The sequence below is a fragment of the Betta splendens genome, chromosome 12, assembly GCF_900634795.4.
Source record: "Betta splendens chromosome 12, fBetSpl5.4, whole genome shotgun sequence".
Taxonomy (NCBI): Eukaryota; Metazoa; Chordata; class Actinopteri; order Anabantiformes; family Osphronemidae; genus Betta; species Betta splendens.
Genome location: NC_040892.2, coordinates 14,017,126 through 14,034,927, shown reverse-complemented (window position 1 = coordinate 14,034,927; position 17,802 = coordinate 14,017,126). Strand labels below are relative to the sequence as shown.

General features: G+C 37.3%; 1 protein-coding gene across 2 annotated transcripts; it reads right to left on the bottom strand.

The window, feature by feature from the left end:
• Nucleotides 1-2,421: 2,421 nt before the first annotated feature.
• Nucleotides 2,422-17,795, bottom strand: man1b1a (mannosidase, alpha, class 1B, member 1a). 2 transcript variants are annotated; one of them, XM_029169465.3, is made up of 14 exons: nucleotides 17,492-17,795; nucleotides 16,554-16,691; nucleotides 14,296-14,404; nucleotides 13,703-13,908; nucleotides 13,149-13,312; nucleotides 12,888-13,006; nucleotides 10,182-10,373; nucleotides 9,668-9,816; nucleotides 9,348-9,536; nucleotides 8,637-8,827; nucleotides 8,265-8,385; nucleotides 7,813-8,007; nucleotides 7,022-7,153; nucleotides 2,422-6,140 (listed from the first exon to the last, which is right to left on the bottom strand). In XM_029169465.3, the coding sequence occupies exons 2-14, from the start codon at nucleotides 16,653-16,655 to the stop codon at nucleotides 5,931-5,933; spliced, it is 2,079 nt and encodes a 692-aa protein (XP_029025298.1). In that variant the 5' UTR covers nucleotides 16,656-16,691; nucleotides 17,492-17,795; the 3' UTR covers nucleotides 2,422-5,930. The 2 variants fall into 2 exon arrangements, with proteins under 2 accessions (XP_029025298.1, XP_029025299.1); XM_029169466.3 differs by having other exon boundaries at nucleotides 13,149-13,288; nucleotides 17,492-17,794.
• Between the last annotated feature and the right edge of the window lie 7 nt (nucleotides 17,796-17,802).

The following is a 17,802-nucleotide window of genomic DNA, read 5'->3' as shown; positions in this document are numbered from 1 at the left end:
AAATAGTAGAACAGCAGAATGAAAAACTACTGTAGGGTACAGATACAAACATAAGGCTATAGGTTTATTTATTAAGTCATGTTTGACCTCCATGAGGGGATGTGTAAAAACATGTTTTAAGTGGTCGTTACCATGAAAACCAACATGGGCTGAGCACAGTGTGGGTTCTCTGTTTCCGACATGATTTCAGCTCCCATAGGAGTGAGCAGAGGAGTCCAACTGCTCTGTGAACCTGAACCAATGGTGTATTAGCCACAAAATGCTTCAAATGTGCAGTGTGGGTCTGTGTGTGTGTGAAGAGAACACGACAAATGTGGAGCCAAGCCCAGAGTATGACATTTTCCCATGTAGTACCACACTAGAAGAGAGGTGTCCATGAAATAAAATGTGTTTTATTATGTTACCACAATCTATGGAACGTGTGAAACCAGCTGCAGCCTAATGTGTGGCGTGTACTGTAAATGTGCTCTGAGGTGTTAGTGACCCCTTAACTCCCCTGTAGGCTCCCAGTTATGCAGTTAAGCAATGTGATTGGAGTCAGACATAATCATTTCCACCAGTATGGAGCTCAGCTACACTTATCGTGTTTATGCTGTAGCTACGATCATTACATTTTCCACAATACAACTTTGCCTTTAATAGTTCACTCAGAGCTCATTGTGTTATGGTCACTTACAGTATAGCAAAACACAAAAGGTGTGGAGCTTATTTTAAATGAAATAATACAGTTTTTCTCCTTTAAATACCACAAGGGCTGTCAATTTGTTCAGTTACTTCCTGACCTAATACAGTAAAAGGCCTGATGTTGCCTAAATCAACTGTTCACAAACACTCACTAGCTCACTATCTTAGCTGCTTCTTCATTGCAAGGGGCAGGGGCATGGTAGAGCTAATCTCAGCTGACATTCGGGTGAGAAGTGCCTGCAACTTTACAAAGAAAGGCAAGCAAAAACTCTGAAAGTTGGTAAACATCTTTCCATCATCCTACAATTACACATTTTGATATTTTTGTATTTTTGTCTGTTGTGCTCCTTGAGTCCTCATAATTCTTACCACCGATTTCTCCTGGTATTTTGTTGTGGATTGAGACATACACAACATTTAGTTCTATACATGTGAGAAAAGTTACAGAGTTATGAGTACACAAGTCTCCAGTCAGTAATGTACACAAAGTCTCCAGTCAGCACCTGCAGTTGCTACACATTAAGATTCTCGTCTTTCCACCGATAACAACCATTTCAAGACCTATTATAGCGTTCAAATATTCAATACCAGATTACATTTTGTACATGATAAATATCATCAAGAACAGTAAATAAGATACAAACTCTGATTTTGCATATTTTCAGAGGCTGAAGTAAAAAAAAATGAAAACAACACACATGTATTAATAAAACAATTGATATTTAAATTTTTTGATGGTTAAACAGGAAGCTCATAGCTTTATAGCTGCAGCATCTGTCATAACAGGAGGCTGGAAAACACCATGTTCATTCAGGGTGTTGATCAGGGCGTCATATAGTTCAGCCCTAGCCTTCACTGTTATTACAGTTTCTCCTGGGTATTTTTGTCAGGTTTTTCTTTTTAGTTTTTTTGCAGCAGCAGTCACTTTGTCACTCTCATGACTCCTAAAAGAAACATAGAATTTATAATCCATGCCTACAGGTTGCTTAAATTGTGAATTGACACCATAGTTGACAGTGGCAGTTTGGAATGGTCTTGGACAAATGGCTAAGAACTGTCCCAAGGAAAACAGTTTGCTAAAAGTCCAAACAGGAGTCTCTGGTGGAGGGTAAATATTATATATAAACACTGCAGAAGGTCTTTGACGCTTGAAAACTGAATTGAACAGCACAGTACACAGGAGCTTCAGCATGGCATTTCTCTCATCATTGAGCCTACTGCTCTTGTGAACATACTCTTCTATTAGTTGAAGATAATAAACATTCCCTGATAGAGAACTTAGCAACTGTAATGAAACACATTAAGATCTGACTGCAATTGTTTATACTGCCCCCTGGTGTAAAAGAGCAGAGTTATGTTTATTAACTGTCATATCAGTCATATTACTGATATCTTTTGATTAATTATAAGTTGAGTGAATAAGAACATTTTAATTACTGCAGTCTTACAGCTTTTTAAACTCACTAGGATTAGGGTAGTGTTTCGAAACATAATGCCTTATAAATTCAGTGTATTTCTCTGCCTGTGATGTTGGGAATGATGTACTGTATTAATCCATGTTAAATCAAATTTTAGCCCCAGTAAAGAACTGTGGTCAGAAACAAACATTTAAACACAGCTGTCAGTACAAGTGGGAAGCAGCTAGACCCAGAGGATATTGGTGTGGGTTTTTGGATGAATGCTGTGACACTGACTCTGCTTCAACAACACCAAAAAACAAACTTAAGTCCAAGAGACTTCACGGCAAAGCTTTATTTAAAAATGTAGTTGACAGGATATAAGCCTGCGGTCAGTGAACATTGCAAAAAGCGAGCAGCAAAGAGCTGAATCAGTCAGGTGTCACACACAAACTTTGCAAGCAGTGTGGCATGAAAAGTAAATACTCTCAAAAATGAATAACCAAACTTACCTTGCATATCTTCATGAGTTATCACATCACAGTGGGTCAATGATTTATTTTTTATATCGTAACTTAATTTGATGGATTAAGCAAAAAAATTATTATTGATCCCAGATCTTTGGTCCTGGACACAGAGTTGCGGGCAATTAAGAGGCCACTGATGTTTTGTAGTCTGCTTCCATTTTCACAGTAGCCGTCACTACTCTTCAGTAACACTGAACAGTTTAATAAAGATTCAGGACCAATTCAAGACCATGCACAGATATCCTTTAAATAGTAATTTTAGGTGAGGGAGTCAGCTGTTTGACACTATTTCAAAACGACAGAGCAGAATGAATTTTAACATGTTCTGTGGAAGCTCTCTGTGGTAACAAAAGGTAATTTCTGGTCTTTCTTTCCATCTCTAAATGGAAATGTTTCATTCTTTCACACATTTGAAAAGCAGATCTATAGAAAAAGTTAATTCACTGCATTTTTATTTTCAGTCTTTGACGATTATTTTTTGTTCTAACCTCAAGGACTATAAATACAATATTTTGCCAAGTGTATTCGCTCACCTGCCCTAACTGGCTTATGAACTTAAGTGGCATCCCATACCTAATCCATATGGTTCAATACTGTAGCTTCAACTCTTCTGGGAAAGCAGTCCACAAGGTTTAGAGGTGTGTTTTTGTGAAGTTTTGATCATTGTTCCAGAATAACATTTTTGAGGTCACACACTGATGTAGGATGAGAAGGCCTGACTCTCAGTCTCTGCTCTAATTCATCCCAAAGGTGTTCTGTCGGGATGATGTCAGGACTGTGCAGGCCATTCATGTTCATCCACATCGGACTCATCATCCATGTCTTTATGGACCTTGCTTTGTGCACTGGTGGACAGTCACGTTGTAAGAGGAAGGGGCCAGCTCCAAACTGTTCCCAAAAAGTTGGGAGCATGGAATTATCCAAAATATCGTGGTATGCTGAAGCATTCAGAGTTACATTTTTATAATACAGCTGACAGTTGACTGTGGAATTTTCAGGAGCAGAAAAATTTCATACGGCATCCTATCGCAGTCTGCATGCCTAGGGCCATGATTGGAACACCCGATTCAGATTATTTGGATAGGTGAGCGAATACCTTTGGTAATATAGTGTATGATTATGGATACAGGACAGGTGTGGAATGTCTTCCAGAGAGAAACAGGTAAAACAAACATAATAGTTTAAACTTTGGACTGAAAAAATTAAACATTCCAAATAGAGTATTTAGTGACCAGTTCAACAGGCAGGAAGGGCAAAAATATTATAGCTTATGTCTAAAAGGTGATAGACATTTTATTATTTCTAAAGAATTACAAAGGAAAATATGCATAATAAACTTTAAAACAGAAAGGCAGATTCACAGGTTGGATTGAGTGGACAATTTTCAAACTATTTACACATTACTAACACACACACACACACACATTACTAACACACACACACACACACATTACTAACACACACACACACACATTACTAACACACACACACACACATTACTAACACACACACACACACACACACACACACACACACACACACACACACACACACACACACACACACACACACACACACACACACACACACACACACACACACACACACACGAGAAAAAAAAACCCACAAATCCCTCAGAGCACCACGCAGATGAGCATCACAGATACAGCAGCAATTTTTAAGAAGTAATGAACACAACACAATCTGATATTCAATAGGCACAGTAGAGCAATGGCACATACAGGAATGTGGTTTGGTAAAAGTTATGGCTCTCAGTTAAAGAAGCTCCAGTAAAACTGGAACATGACAGTCTGGACTAACTGCAGAGAAGTAAACAGGAAGAGTTTCTTTTCCTTAAGAACTGAAGCTGATAATAAAATAACAGATGATCAGATGCAAGCCATCTACACTGCACAGGATAAGTCCTTTAAATTGATTTGTCAGTTACTCTACAGACAACATGCATTGCCACACTGCTCCACAGCACAGCTCCGATAAGATGAGGGAGTCGGACACTGCAAAACATCTCAAAATCTTTCAAATTGTAGAGAAGAATGGAACAAACAAATTTTGACCTTGATATGATGATAACCTACCAAGATGGTTTAATTTTAGTTCCTGTTAAGTTTATAGAAACTCCTGCTGCTGCCTTAAGGAAAATATAATCAGTAAGGGGGAAAACAGAACTAAAGTGTAAACGCAATTAGTGCAATTTTGTGAAAAAAAAAAAAAAAAAAAAAAATTAAAAAACAGGATACATTCAGCAATACAACAATGGGGAACCGTGTGTACAGGCCTGACTGAAAACAGGTTATTGGATCCCTACATATGTTATAATTTTAATATTTTGCGTGTAACTAAACCCACAGCTTCTCTGGTCACATGGATAGTAAAGTTCAGCAACATTGAGCAGATTTCCCTTTAAAACAGAGTTGGGACAATCATAAGTACTATACATGCGCAATTAGTCACCCCTTTTACTGTAACTGTGATGCTTTCCGCAACCTCACAGTTCTCCAGCTCTGCTTCTACAAGAAAAATATCCACTCAAGATCTACAGAAAACAGGCTCTGTTGCAGCAGCACCAACAAGATGTTTAGGTAATAGTGGACCTCCTGGGTTAATCGTAGACTTCTTAATACTTCAGCGAAAGTCTTGACTTGAATAAAGACTTGCACAAGAACTGGTCCCTGATGCTGCATTGTAACGGCCCACTACGCAAGGGGGACTTAAAAATAATATTTTCTTGTCCATAATTTTTTATGCAGTAAGAAAGTCTTATCAACTTAAAAGTTGTCACTCCAATAATAGAGTAATTTATTTAAATATAAATTTAACTGAATGCACTTCATCGTGTCCATCCCCAGTTGTTGTGCCAGTGGATTAATTAAGAGATAGACTCCTTCCTCAGTCATGGCACCTGAGTGTATCAAACTAATGCGGTCTTTCATGCCTCATAGCAGAAACATGATTGTTGTTACTATGTAGAGTAAATACAAAAGGTATCCCAGTCACCCAAGTACAAAGAGTTCTGCATTTCCTGTGCCAGCTAGTCAGAACAAAGTTTATTTTTTTATATTAGAGACCAGCTCTATCACTAAGATTTTCCTTAGGAAAAATTAAAAAGGGAAAATAAGATCAGAAATACACCCTTCCACAAGGAACCATATGAAACTACAAGTGGACAGCACAGATCTGCTGCTCAGCACATCGGTCCAGTCTGGACGGTAGCTCAGAGATGCACATGTCTGTGCAGTAACAGTCTTGAATCCACACGAGACTCTGCGGGTCTAATCCTACACACATCTTTTCATAGGTAACTTCATTTGGGTGGAGAGGGCCATATAGGGAGAGGATGGGCCTCTGTGTTGAAGATGAATTTCTCCAGACTGAGAAGCTCTGTGTCATCAGAGAAGAGCAGATACAAGTACTTCAGTGTCTCACCAAGGAAGAAACTCTCCATCTTGTCCCGAGGCCCAGGGTTCACTGGGTCACGGACATTGTTAATGGACGTATAACCACCGCTGGAGACCTGCAGGATGTTCAATGCAGAAAATGCTCATGATGCAATTTACAAGTTTGCACAGATGTTACAGTATACACAAAACACACTGAACACTCTTCAGCATACAATTACCCAATAGCAAGATGGACTGTGGTTTTGACAAACATTCTTTTCATTTTTAAAACCTCATTGTACCATTATAATGAATATTAGTAAACCATTGTTCCATTATAATGAATATAAGTAGAATATGTCTAGAAAATGACCTAGACCTTTGTGTGTATTCAGCAGGTGAAGAAGTGTAGGGCTAAGAATTCTAATACCATGGTATGAAGTGGAAGGAAGTTATAAATCCTACTTTTACTCTTGTTTGGGGTTGGGTGTGACAAATCATGGAGCTTTAGGTAGTGGAAATTTCACTTTCGCCCAGTGTGTGGATCTTTGGAAAATTTCTACAATAAAGTATTGTGATGCTGTTTAGTTTACTTTGATGTCAAACTACACCCCAGTATTTCATAATTAATTAATAGAAGATTGTTTGCTATAGAAAAAAATAGTGAGGTACTGTACAACTAAATCAACCAAAACCATAAACGTGTAATATCTCTAGATATTATGAGCAGTTACGATACCTACAAAGACCACACATTCTGCTGTATCAAAATCTGTCACAAAAACTTTTCAGAAACATCTCTTTCAATGTGCTCAGTAACATTAGATTTCAGAATCATCCCTCCACTTAAAAAATGTCAACAGTCAGGGGAGATGTCCTACTCTGAGAAGCTCAGTGAATACATTATACGGTAGACATGGGTGTGGACAACTGTTACAGTAAATAAATGCTTTGATGATAAAATATATATAATTTATTTTATAAATTGGCTGGCTCTCTGTTTAGTTCTCTGTACCTTTGCGTACTTATTGAAGTTCTTCAGTATTTCCCATCCCCAGTCTCTGTACTTGGTGTCCTTGGTGAATCTGTACATGTAGAACAGACTTTCTACTGTCTCTGGTCTCAGTAGGTTGTGTCTGTCTGCAGGCTGAAGGAGAAAAACAGTGTAAAAACACATGGTGAGATGAGGACCTCCAATCAACCCTGCATACTAACTGAAGGAAGAAAATAAGAGTTCATATTAAAACAGATTAAAAGAGCAAAGAATAAAAAAAACTGAGGATATTTGTTGAAAGATTTGGTTTAAATTATGACTAAGCATAAAAACAAAAAGAGCAGTTTTTACAGGTTTTAACAATTTTTTTTGTAGTTTACTGTGACCTACTGAACAGTATGTTAATAAAGCTTTTTATCTCACATTTGTTTTCTTATTTTTAAATGGTACAGTAGCACATAAATGTGCTCCTGCATTTTTAATGTGATATTTGAGGTTAATGAAAGGAGCAGCGAGACAAGTGAAGTAATATTGGATCCACTGATAAACCCAGATCTTAACTGAGAACAAGGTTATTGCAACAGTTCCCATGGCACTAGCTGATTAAAATGAGATTCAACACTGTGATCTCCCTTCCCTTTGTTACTTTGGCTTGAATAGACAGCATCAACACAAAACTGTAAAACAAAAGACAGTATTTCTAAATTTAAGTATGGTATAATTAAGAAAATTATTTGCAGTTGACCTACTGTAGGTTTCTATCCAACTGTATAAGCCTCTGAAAAAGTTTTTGAATAAATTAAAGCAATCACCTTGACAACAACATCGTGCCCATCACTGGCCTGCAGGTTAAAGTGTGCAATCTCCGGGCTCAGGCCAGTCTCCATCTGAACATACATCTCATGACAAGTCTCCATTAGCTGCACTGCCAGATCCATGTGGTCCCCTGGTAGGCCATTATGGGCCCCCAGTGCCAGTGTTCCTGGCAAGAAACACACCAGGTGGTCCTGCAAAAGAACGTGGATGGAGAATATGCAGAAGAAAAATAACTTTTAAGAGCTGGAATTTACCGAACTGACAGATTTACTAAGAGGACAAATTTCTATGCAATTAATAGTTATATAAACACAATGGCTGATTGATTTATTGATTTGGTCTTCCGTGGATGTAAGTATATTGACTAGTGTGTGAAATATGACAGCAAGGGTTCCTGAAGTGTCCCTGCTGTTCATTTCATACACTATCATTTGATGAACATATCTACCATCTTAGGGTTGAAGCGATTGTGGGACAACTCTCCAACAAAGGTCAATCTACCGGGTCCTGTCTGTCTCACAAGGTGTTTTTTCACTCCCTCCATGGCCTGAAGGTAGTCTTCCAACAGGCTGGACAAAACACACACATGGGAAATGACTGTGTTATTGATAACAGTATTATTGTGTAGTGACTTGTTTTATACATGGTCGTATGTCTAATATTTTACAAAACATGTCCTAAAAGATGTGTAAATATGGATTTCAACACAATAGTAATGTATCACCACTTATGCTCTTTATTCTAGATTTCTCAATATACAGTAAATCTAGCTGTTATTTGTGAAACAAGAAACCAAAGTGAAATAGAAAGCTGGAATTACACGTCTTCAGTTTTGCCTCCTTGAATCCACTGTTTAAGCAGGTATTCATAGTAGCTGTCTGCCCTGGCTCCCAGTGTGAACACTCCTTTGTGAGTGAACTGGCCACTGTTGGTGTTGATGAACATGGGCACTAGGCCATCTTGTTTGCCTGGCAGTGAGTGGACCAGTTTCATTACCTCATTCACAGCCTCCTGCAAAAAAAAAACAAAAAACAAAACAAAACAAAATGTTACATTAATTAATAGATATTAGGTAATAAAACCACTCTCGCTTCATGGACACCTCAGATGGCAGGTTGGAAAAGAAATTGCCTAAGGCAATATTTCATTAGAAAACTAATAGTAATTTCAGATTTTATAGAAATTGGGCTCATCAAAGGCCATCTATCATTACAGAAATAATTCAAGTTAAAAAGCTAATAATAAAAAGCTGGTTAAAAAGCTTAAAAATCTTAAAACAAAGGAAAGCTCTCTCTTCTGAAATCACTCAAAAACCAACAATAATTTGTGTTTGCCTTTTTAATCACTGAAGACCAAGTTTCCTTTAAGCATAAATTAAATTAACTAAAACCCCATCAATAACTAATCAATTTTTATTAAATTGCCTGCATCATTTTCTTAGGAAATTGTACTGAATAATAATGATAAGCCAAAAAAAAAGGTACCACACTACAGCCCATTTTCTATGATGGAGGCCCCATACAGTTCGAACCTGGTACTGTGCTTCCTGAGTGAGCCGACTCAGTTCTCTAAACTCCAACTGAATGCTTGTGACTTCGGCCAGTGTGCTGTCCGATGTCCACCGAGGGGGGTGGGCTGTGCCCTTCCCAATGTTGACATCTGAAAATGGGATCTTTGAGGGAGTTTTGAAGGCTGGCATCAACCTGGACCCAAGATCTTTCTTCAAGTTAAGGGAAAGTAGAGGAAGCACAACTGAGTTATTTATAATGGAATTGTTTTTTAGAAAATGCAAACAAAACAAAAGGCTGCAATAAAACGCAAAAATGACTGTAGGCATTTGAGATGACTCACTGCTTTGTCGAGGAAGAGCTGGTCTCCTGTAAGGTGATAAGTACTCAACAGACCGCCGAGGACACGGATGGTTGTCTCAAACAGATTTACATCCACATTTTTGTTAAAGGAAAGCTCTTTCTCCACCCAGTCCCTTGCTTCTGTAAACTCTGTGTGGAGAGGGAGGAGTCAGCTGGTCTCACAAACAACAGCGGAAATGACAAATTGAGGTTTTCTCACATTCTTAACTCTACTTATTTAGCGCCACACTTTTACAACAATGGCAAACAGAAAGAGAGACAGTTATGGTCTGTTTTTATTCCAGATATCTGTCTTTGTCAAACCCTACAGTGGTTCCTCCATTAGCCACACTGCAATTGGTTTGTAGACTGGGTACTTGGTGTTACTACATGCTAGTCTGAAATGTGCTACAAATGATTTTGCTTTAAGTTCAAATGTCAATAAGTTTAATGCATCGACCAAGTTCAGATACCAAACAAATGACACACAGCATAGTGTAGTGAATGCACTGTACCTTCTTTCAGCCCCATAACCCACATAGTGTCCAGAGAATCAATGAGTGTCAGTCCAAGTCCAAACCACTCGCCAAAAGACTTGGAAATGGGCTTGAGCTCATCATGACCCCAGGCGTGGTCCTTATAGCCTTTCCATGCATGTCTGAATGCCTCACGTACTGCCTCCAGTCTGTCCTCTGTGCCAGCTGAAACTATAAATGACACCTCACAAGAATCAGACATTGTAATTTTAACCGTTATGCCGTCTTCAGGCATTTTTGTACACTACCGTTTAAAAGTTTGGTGTCCCCCAGACAATTTTGTGTTCTCCATTAAAAGTCACACTTTTATTTACCAGCATGAGTTGTAAAATGAACAGAAAATATAGTCACATTAAAAAGGTTAAAAATTTGAAAAAGTTGGAAAGGTTAAAAAATAATAAATAATTTGATATGATACGATATATTTTTTTAATCTTAAACTTTTCTCTCGACAAAGAATCCTCCATTTGCAGCTATTACACCAATGCAGGCCTTTGGTATTCTGGATGTTAATTTGTTGAGGTAATATGGTAATGTGGGACTTCTGACGCAATGATCAGATACATTGTACCATTACTACACTGCAGTGACAGTTGCTGGAAATGGGCCTCTATACACCTACATGTAAGTAAATACTGCAGCAAAAATCAGATATTTGCAGCTAGAATAGTCATTTACCATTAGTTTACTTTAGTAATGTAAACGGTTTATGTCTGACTCGTTTAAAGTTATCTTTATTGCAAAAAAAGTACTTTTGTAAGTGACCCCAAACTTTTACACGGTAATGTACATTTTTAAATTTTTTAAATCTACTGACTTTTCACTTCTGTTGTCATTTATATAGAAGTTACACATTTTGTATACACTCGTATAAAAAAAAAATGCCCCATAGTATTCAATGTAAACCACGTTTTTTTTAAATCTCACTGCCATCACACTATGAAACCATGCATTCTGGGATGTCAGCATTTCATCTTAAAGAACGGTAGTAATATTTGACATTTTTAAAGTATTTCACCAGATTAAGACCCATTCAGGCTGATGCATGAATTTCATGTAATTTTGCCAGTTATATTATGGTAGCATGTGACTACCAGGGGCCCCAAAACAAATTTGTTTGGATTCTTTTGGTGTGTGTGTGTGTGAGTGTGTGAGTGAGTGAGTGAGTGAGTGAGTGAGTGAGTGAGTGAGTGAGAGAGAGAGAAAGTGATACACTAATTTCAGGGCTCAGAAAAGAGATTGTCTGAAGGGTTGAGTTTTTTTGCATCTTTCAAAAGGTGCTTGAGTAAATAAATCATCTCTTTACTTTGGTGTACACAAGACAAATACAACTTTTAAGGTGTTTATGCACCTGGCTGCCAGCACCTGGCTGCAAAGACACATGCAGCTTGGGTGAGAGGTTCATTTTGTTAGTGAGCAGAGAAGGGGAAGGACCTGAACAAGCAGAAGAAGTAAAAATGAAGAGACATTATGCAGTACAAGAGAAGAGGCTTTAGAAAGGATCATGCAGCTGTTAAACCCCAGTGAGCTGGAAAAGTCATCTGATGAAGACACAAGCGTTGACGCATGTGGGCCCTGGAATGTGGGTTCTTTGTTGTTGAAGTTACAAAGGTGTTGCACTTTTCATGAAATAAATGTTCTCACTGATGAATCATTTGTTCTTTTAAAAATGATTGACCACACACACAAACAAATTAATTTTGGGGCCCCTGGTAGTCACATGCTGCCACAATATAACTGGCAAAATTACATGAAATTCATGCATCAGCCTACAATGAAAAAGAGGCTGAATCTGGTGAAATACGTTAAAAATGTCAAATATCACTACCTTTCTTCAAGATGAAATGCCAACATCTCAGGATGTTGAGATTAAAAAAGGTGGTTTACATTGAAGTCTATGGGGCATTTTTGGCCAAGAAGGTCTCCAGAGGGAGTACCTGGCACTACATGAACAATATTAATGCAATCAAACCAATTTTGTTTATAATCTTTGGCATATCCAAAACTCTAATCACAACCAATAACACATCCTCTTACTATTTAGTTTATGGAAAATAAACTTGTTTTTGTGATTTTTGATTAAAAAAAAGCAGTACTTCACATAGAAAAACTGGCATTTGAAGGGTTAAAATTCTGAAGAAAATAAAAAGCTTGGTAGTTTTGGGGAGATCTGAAGTTGTTTAAGTGATTTACAAAAAAAGTCAAAAGAAATATTGATGTATGACGGTTTTATAGCCATTTTCATGAGCGTGGCAAAAAAGGAAACAAAGGCGTCTTTTTGGAGAACAGCACAAGGGTTAAGTCTGTTTTGATCTATGAACAGAGCAGATATCATTTTCAATATTGTCAAAATATTCTGTGCAATGTGTTTATGCTACAGCCTGGAACACAGAAAGAATGTTCAAAGTCTAGTGAAAGTTAAATAAGGTTCTGGACTTTAAATAGCATATACCAGTAGAGCCAGCCAAAGGTACATCAAATACTAAGAGAAGATAAGAGAAATATAAAATATATAACAGTATGAAACTATAAATCTTGTCTCGACTACTGAAAGACCAAAAAAAAGATGTATGAGAATGATTCTAAAACATAATTAGAAAAGACAAAAGGCTAAAAGGCTTCTGGACTATACTGAAAATGAATAACAGATTACAAATTTCACCTTAATGTATAATTAATTCTGACCTTCCAGTGGAGCAGTGTCAGCCGGTTTGGCTAGTGCTGAAACCACAGCGCCTTCTTTTTCAATGACTGACGGGGGAGGCTCTGTGGCTTGGTCAGCTTCAATGATTGCTCCTCTCCAGCTGCAGGACAACAGAATTACAATTGAATTATTTACATCTGCTTCTTTGACATTCTAGCTGCTTCTGACATGCATTAGAAGTCTGTATATGTTGTCTGAGCAATAATAGTAGATAAAGTGAAACTCTATAATCAACAGATCACCTCACAATCGTCTTTTCTTTGTCCTCAGTCTCTCCATCTTGAACCCTCTCTTGCTCTTGCTTTCCCCCTCTAGCAGTGTCTGAAACATTTCCATATTTCTGTATGTTTGGTGGTCCTCTCTTGTTTGGAAATGATTTTTTCTGTGGATGAACAAAACTCTGCAGCTGAAAACATGAACAATGGACAGTATCTAATAAAGAAAGACTAATGAGAACATAACCACAGTGTTTAATGCAAAGTACCCATGGTTCTGCTATAGGTTTCTGTGTTAGACATTTATCGAATTAGGCACCAACAATACAACTGACATGTTTTAACATGTCTGCTGTTTATTACTAGACTTGCAGAATTCAACTTACTGTAATATTCATTTTACTGCCTAACAAATATTCACCCTCGCGAATAGTTGTTAATGTTTCACAGAATTGAATCACTGTTTGAATTTCATCTTTCAAAATAAATAGAAAAAAAGGCTTGTCTGCTGTTATATGGACACTTCCATGAGGGATAACATTTTAATTCATGCTTTTGAAATATGTAAACAGAAATCCAACCTTAGTGGGAGGTTTAGCTAAAATGGGAATATTGGGTCCTTTGGGCTCAAGTACAGGATCTGCGCCTACATCTGGTCCTGCAGCTGGCCTTAGCACAGGAACTGGAGGTCTACCTATAGCTAGATCCAATACAGGTTTCACATCTGGACCAATCGGCTTCAATTCCATGTCATTAGGCGTGAACCAGGCCTCTTTGACAGACAGCCCTACACATACAGACAAATACATGTCAACAAAAAAAGAAAACGGCATAAACACTGTATGTATGCAGGAGCTTTGAAAAAAATCACTTTGTTCCTGTGATAAAAATGATTGGCTTGGTTTGTACTGCAGACTCCAGCAAAGAGAAATACAGGGATATTCATGTTTAGCCAAATCAAATACAACACTCATACAAGTAAACCAAGATATAAAAACAGAAACTAGTCTAAACAAAACCAAAAAAGTATCTTGTGATATATTTTAGTAATTCACAGTTACAACCACAATCAAACACAAAAGTTAAGAATCACAACTCATCAGCTCCAACTAATCATGCAGCAACGCCATTAGAATTGACTGATGAGGAGTTTGCCCACATGGGCATTGTTTACCTCTCCACTGTTCTGCGATGCTAGGGTATAAGAGCAGTCCAAATATAAGCAGCAGCGCCAATAGGAACAGGATGATGCTCCGCTGAAGTCGAGACAGCTGCTTCCATTTCTGCAAGCAGATAAACAAACACAGCTAAACTATACAAAATAATAATTGAAATCACAAACACCTGTTAAAAGGAGTCTCATGTTTCTAAAACATCTTACAACTTGTAGTTTCGATTTCTAAAAGAAAAAGCATTAAATGTCCTACTCTGTGTAAAGTCAACATTTCTCTCTCTCCATGTGATGCAACCCAGTGGCAGCTGTAAAATAACCAAAACCAACAAACTCATCTTAGCTGTGGAGTAGTAGCGATGAAGCCTCAGCCTCATCATCAGCTACCTGCTCTAAATAACGCATGTGCAATACTATGAAACTATTGAGCCACACGGAAAATCTCAGGGGAGATTTCCAGTTACTGCACTTTAGCATGAAATCTGTCGAGCCCAACAGATTTAAATCCATCCACTTTTACACTGTTGCTACCACTGTTGCTCCACAACAAAAAATACCAGCAATAGGGAAATGAAAAGGCAACAGCACTCACTCAGGGCATCTGTTACTTATGTATGTGGTTGTTGTACATACTGTACCAATCCACAGCTTCACCACATATGCACATTTTGTAGTAAACATGTATGAAGAGCATAAAGTAACTAGTAAAGTCCATTCAAACCTATTGTATTGACACGATTTGTGGTGAATGGGTCGTTGGGCCATATACACCACAGTGCTGTGCAAGGATAAAGCAGGATTTATACCGTTCAGAAGTTTGGGGTCACTTCAAAATGTCCTTATTTTTGACAGATAGGCACTTTTTTATGCAATGAACGATTCAGAAATACACTGTTTACATCACTAATGTGGTAAGGACTATTTTAGCTGTAAATGTCTGATTTTTGCTGCAATATTTACTTAGATGTATAGAGGCCTGTTTCCAGCAACTGTCACTGCAGTGTAGTAATGGTACAATGTGTCTGTTCATTGCGTCAGAAGGCCCAGATTACCAAATTACCTCAACAAATCAACATCCAGAATACCAAAGGCCTGCAATGGTGTAATTGCTGCAAATGGAGGATTCTTTGTCGAGAGAAAAGTTTAAGAAAGAAAAAATAATATTTCAAATACAAATCACTATTTTTAACCTTTTCAATTTGACTATATTTTCTATTCATTTTTCAACTCATGCTGGTAAATAAAAGTGTGACTTTTAATGGAAAGCACAAAATTGTCTGGGTGACCCCAAATTTTTAAACGGTAGTGTATACTTCCCAAATAAAATTTTACAGATCAGTCGATACAAGCACAGGTTTGCCTTTTCAGTTCATAGAAATTTATTTGATCAATGATAGAAGAACTCTCTCTCTTTGCTTTTAAAATTTTAAAATTATTTTATATATATTTTATACTTAAAATTATTAAACAAAAAATTGATTTATACAAATTCTGAAGGCAATTTTAATAACCTAAAATAGTTAGATTCAGATTTCAGTTTATTTTAAATATAATTTTGTTAACCTTTACACAAAAAGCCATGAACACAAAATAAAAAAATATGGTAAAAACCATAAACAGCCATTAGCCATGGAGAGCAACAGTGTGGTTTAATACAGACGAGAAAGGACCTTTGAGCACAGCAGTAGTTATTATTTAGTCCTGAGGCGTGATCAACGTGAAATAGAATACAAGTAAAACCTCAGTGTGAAATTGACGACATTGTGAAGAAAAATGTAGAAATATCCAAGCCAAAAAATATATATTAAAGAATACAGATTAAAGAGTCCATAGCATGCTTGAGGGAAGCTTTTATCTGAAGAGTTTCACAGTTCAGACAGCTCCACAACACAGCAGGTGCGAAAGAAGGACAGTGGAATCTCAGTAATCAATTTGTCACAAAATCATATACCGTTTTATAAAAAGCAGACATAATCTATTAATCAACAAATGTAAAAGATGAGTCGCATCGAGGCAGCTGATGGCTTAGGAAAGACGCTATATTCAAAGATGGAGTGAGGGTAAATAATTTTGGATTCATTCTTTACCTCTTTTTTACTTCACCTTAAGTACTTTTACTACACTAATTAGTTCTACATAAGTTATTTACAGATCTGGTTTATTGAATTTTGTCAAAGTGTTATAATGTCTAGCATCATTTGCTCAAATTCAAGCTCAACATTGTGCATCAGAAGAGAAAGAACTTGCATAGCATCACTCACTCTCCAGCAGGACTGTCGTCTATGTTTGCCGTTGTTGTAGTTATGACTGTGTGGATCGCTGAGTGTCAGAGAGATGAAGTCCTTTCTGGAAGGTGAATACATCCTTCGATCTGGGAAATCAGTTATAGTTCTTACAAGCTGTAGAAAAGAAAACACTGTTAGACTAACTAGTAGTAGCAAAATTCTACCACAGAGCTTGATAAACTAGTACTTCTAGCATTAAAAAAAATCCATCATCTCAACCTAAGCAGAATTGTAAGTTATTAAAGCACCAAGAAACATGCAGAAGAAAAAGCAGAAGCAGAACAACTTCCATCATTACCACTTACAACTTGCAATAAAGATAACTTTCATTAATATAAAAAGGAACCATTCAGTATTTTTGCTTTTAGAGCCAATATTGTCTGTTTTACTGATTTATGTAAAGAAATGCTTCACCAATGCATAGTTGTCATACAACCAGTAAAGAATACTAAAATTACTTAATGACTTTCCGACGAATATATTGCATTGTGATTCTTGCAGTGCTCAATAATAGACTAAAATAGACAAAAACGTGGGGATTTATTTGTTGGCGTGTTTAACTGCTATGGGACCAGGGCTTATTTAATTTTTAGCAGAGAACTGTCACAGCTTCATTTGGACTTTTAAAGTAACGTACCACATGCAATCTAACAAAGTTGTCTTTGCATTAAGTCTATGAAAATCCTATTAGACAATGTTGTACCACAGACTGATGTAAACCTTCTTGTTGTGTCGTATTGGTCCATTACAGCAACAAGCTATTCGAGCTAATCATTCTAACCTATTATCGTACACACATGCCTTGCCCAAATAACGCACATGGTGTTTAAAATAACAAAACAACAGACAGACAAACATACGTACATACATAAGAATAATAACTCTAAACAGACATTAAGCAGCATTCCCCTCACCTTGGTGCCTGGTGGCTGTCTCACATCGAAATTACTCTCTTCAAAGCTAAACAGCTGTCAGCTAGCTGCGACTGGTGAGCTAGCTTTGGATAATTTCTGAAAAGAAAGTGGCAATTTTCAACTATTAAAACAAGCAACATGTAACAAAGCAGTCAGTTTAACCGTCAAACCAGACAACCAGACAGACAGAGCTGGCATTACGTGCACTCTCAATTTAAAGACACTGGTTGAATCATGGCTAAAGCTAGCTTAGTGAAGCGCAGACCGATACGGAAGAGATTAGAGATGACGCTGTGAGCGTTTGACTTGTC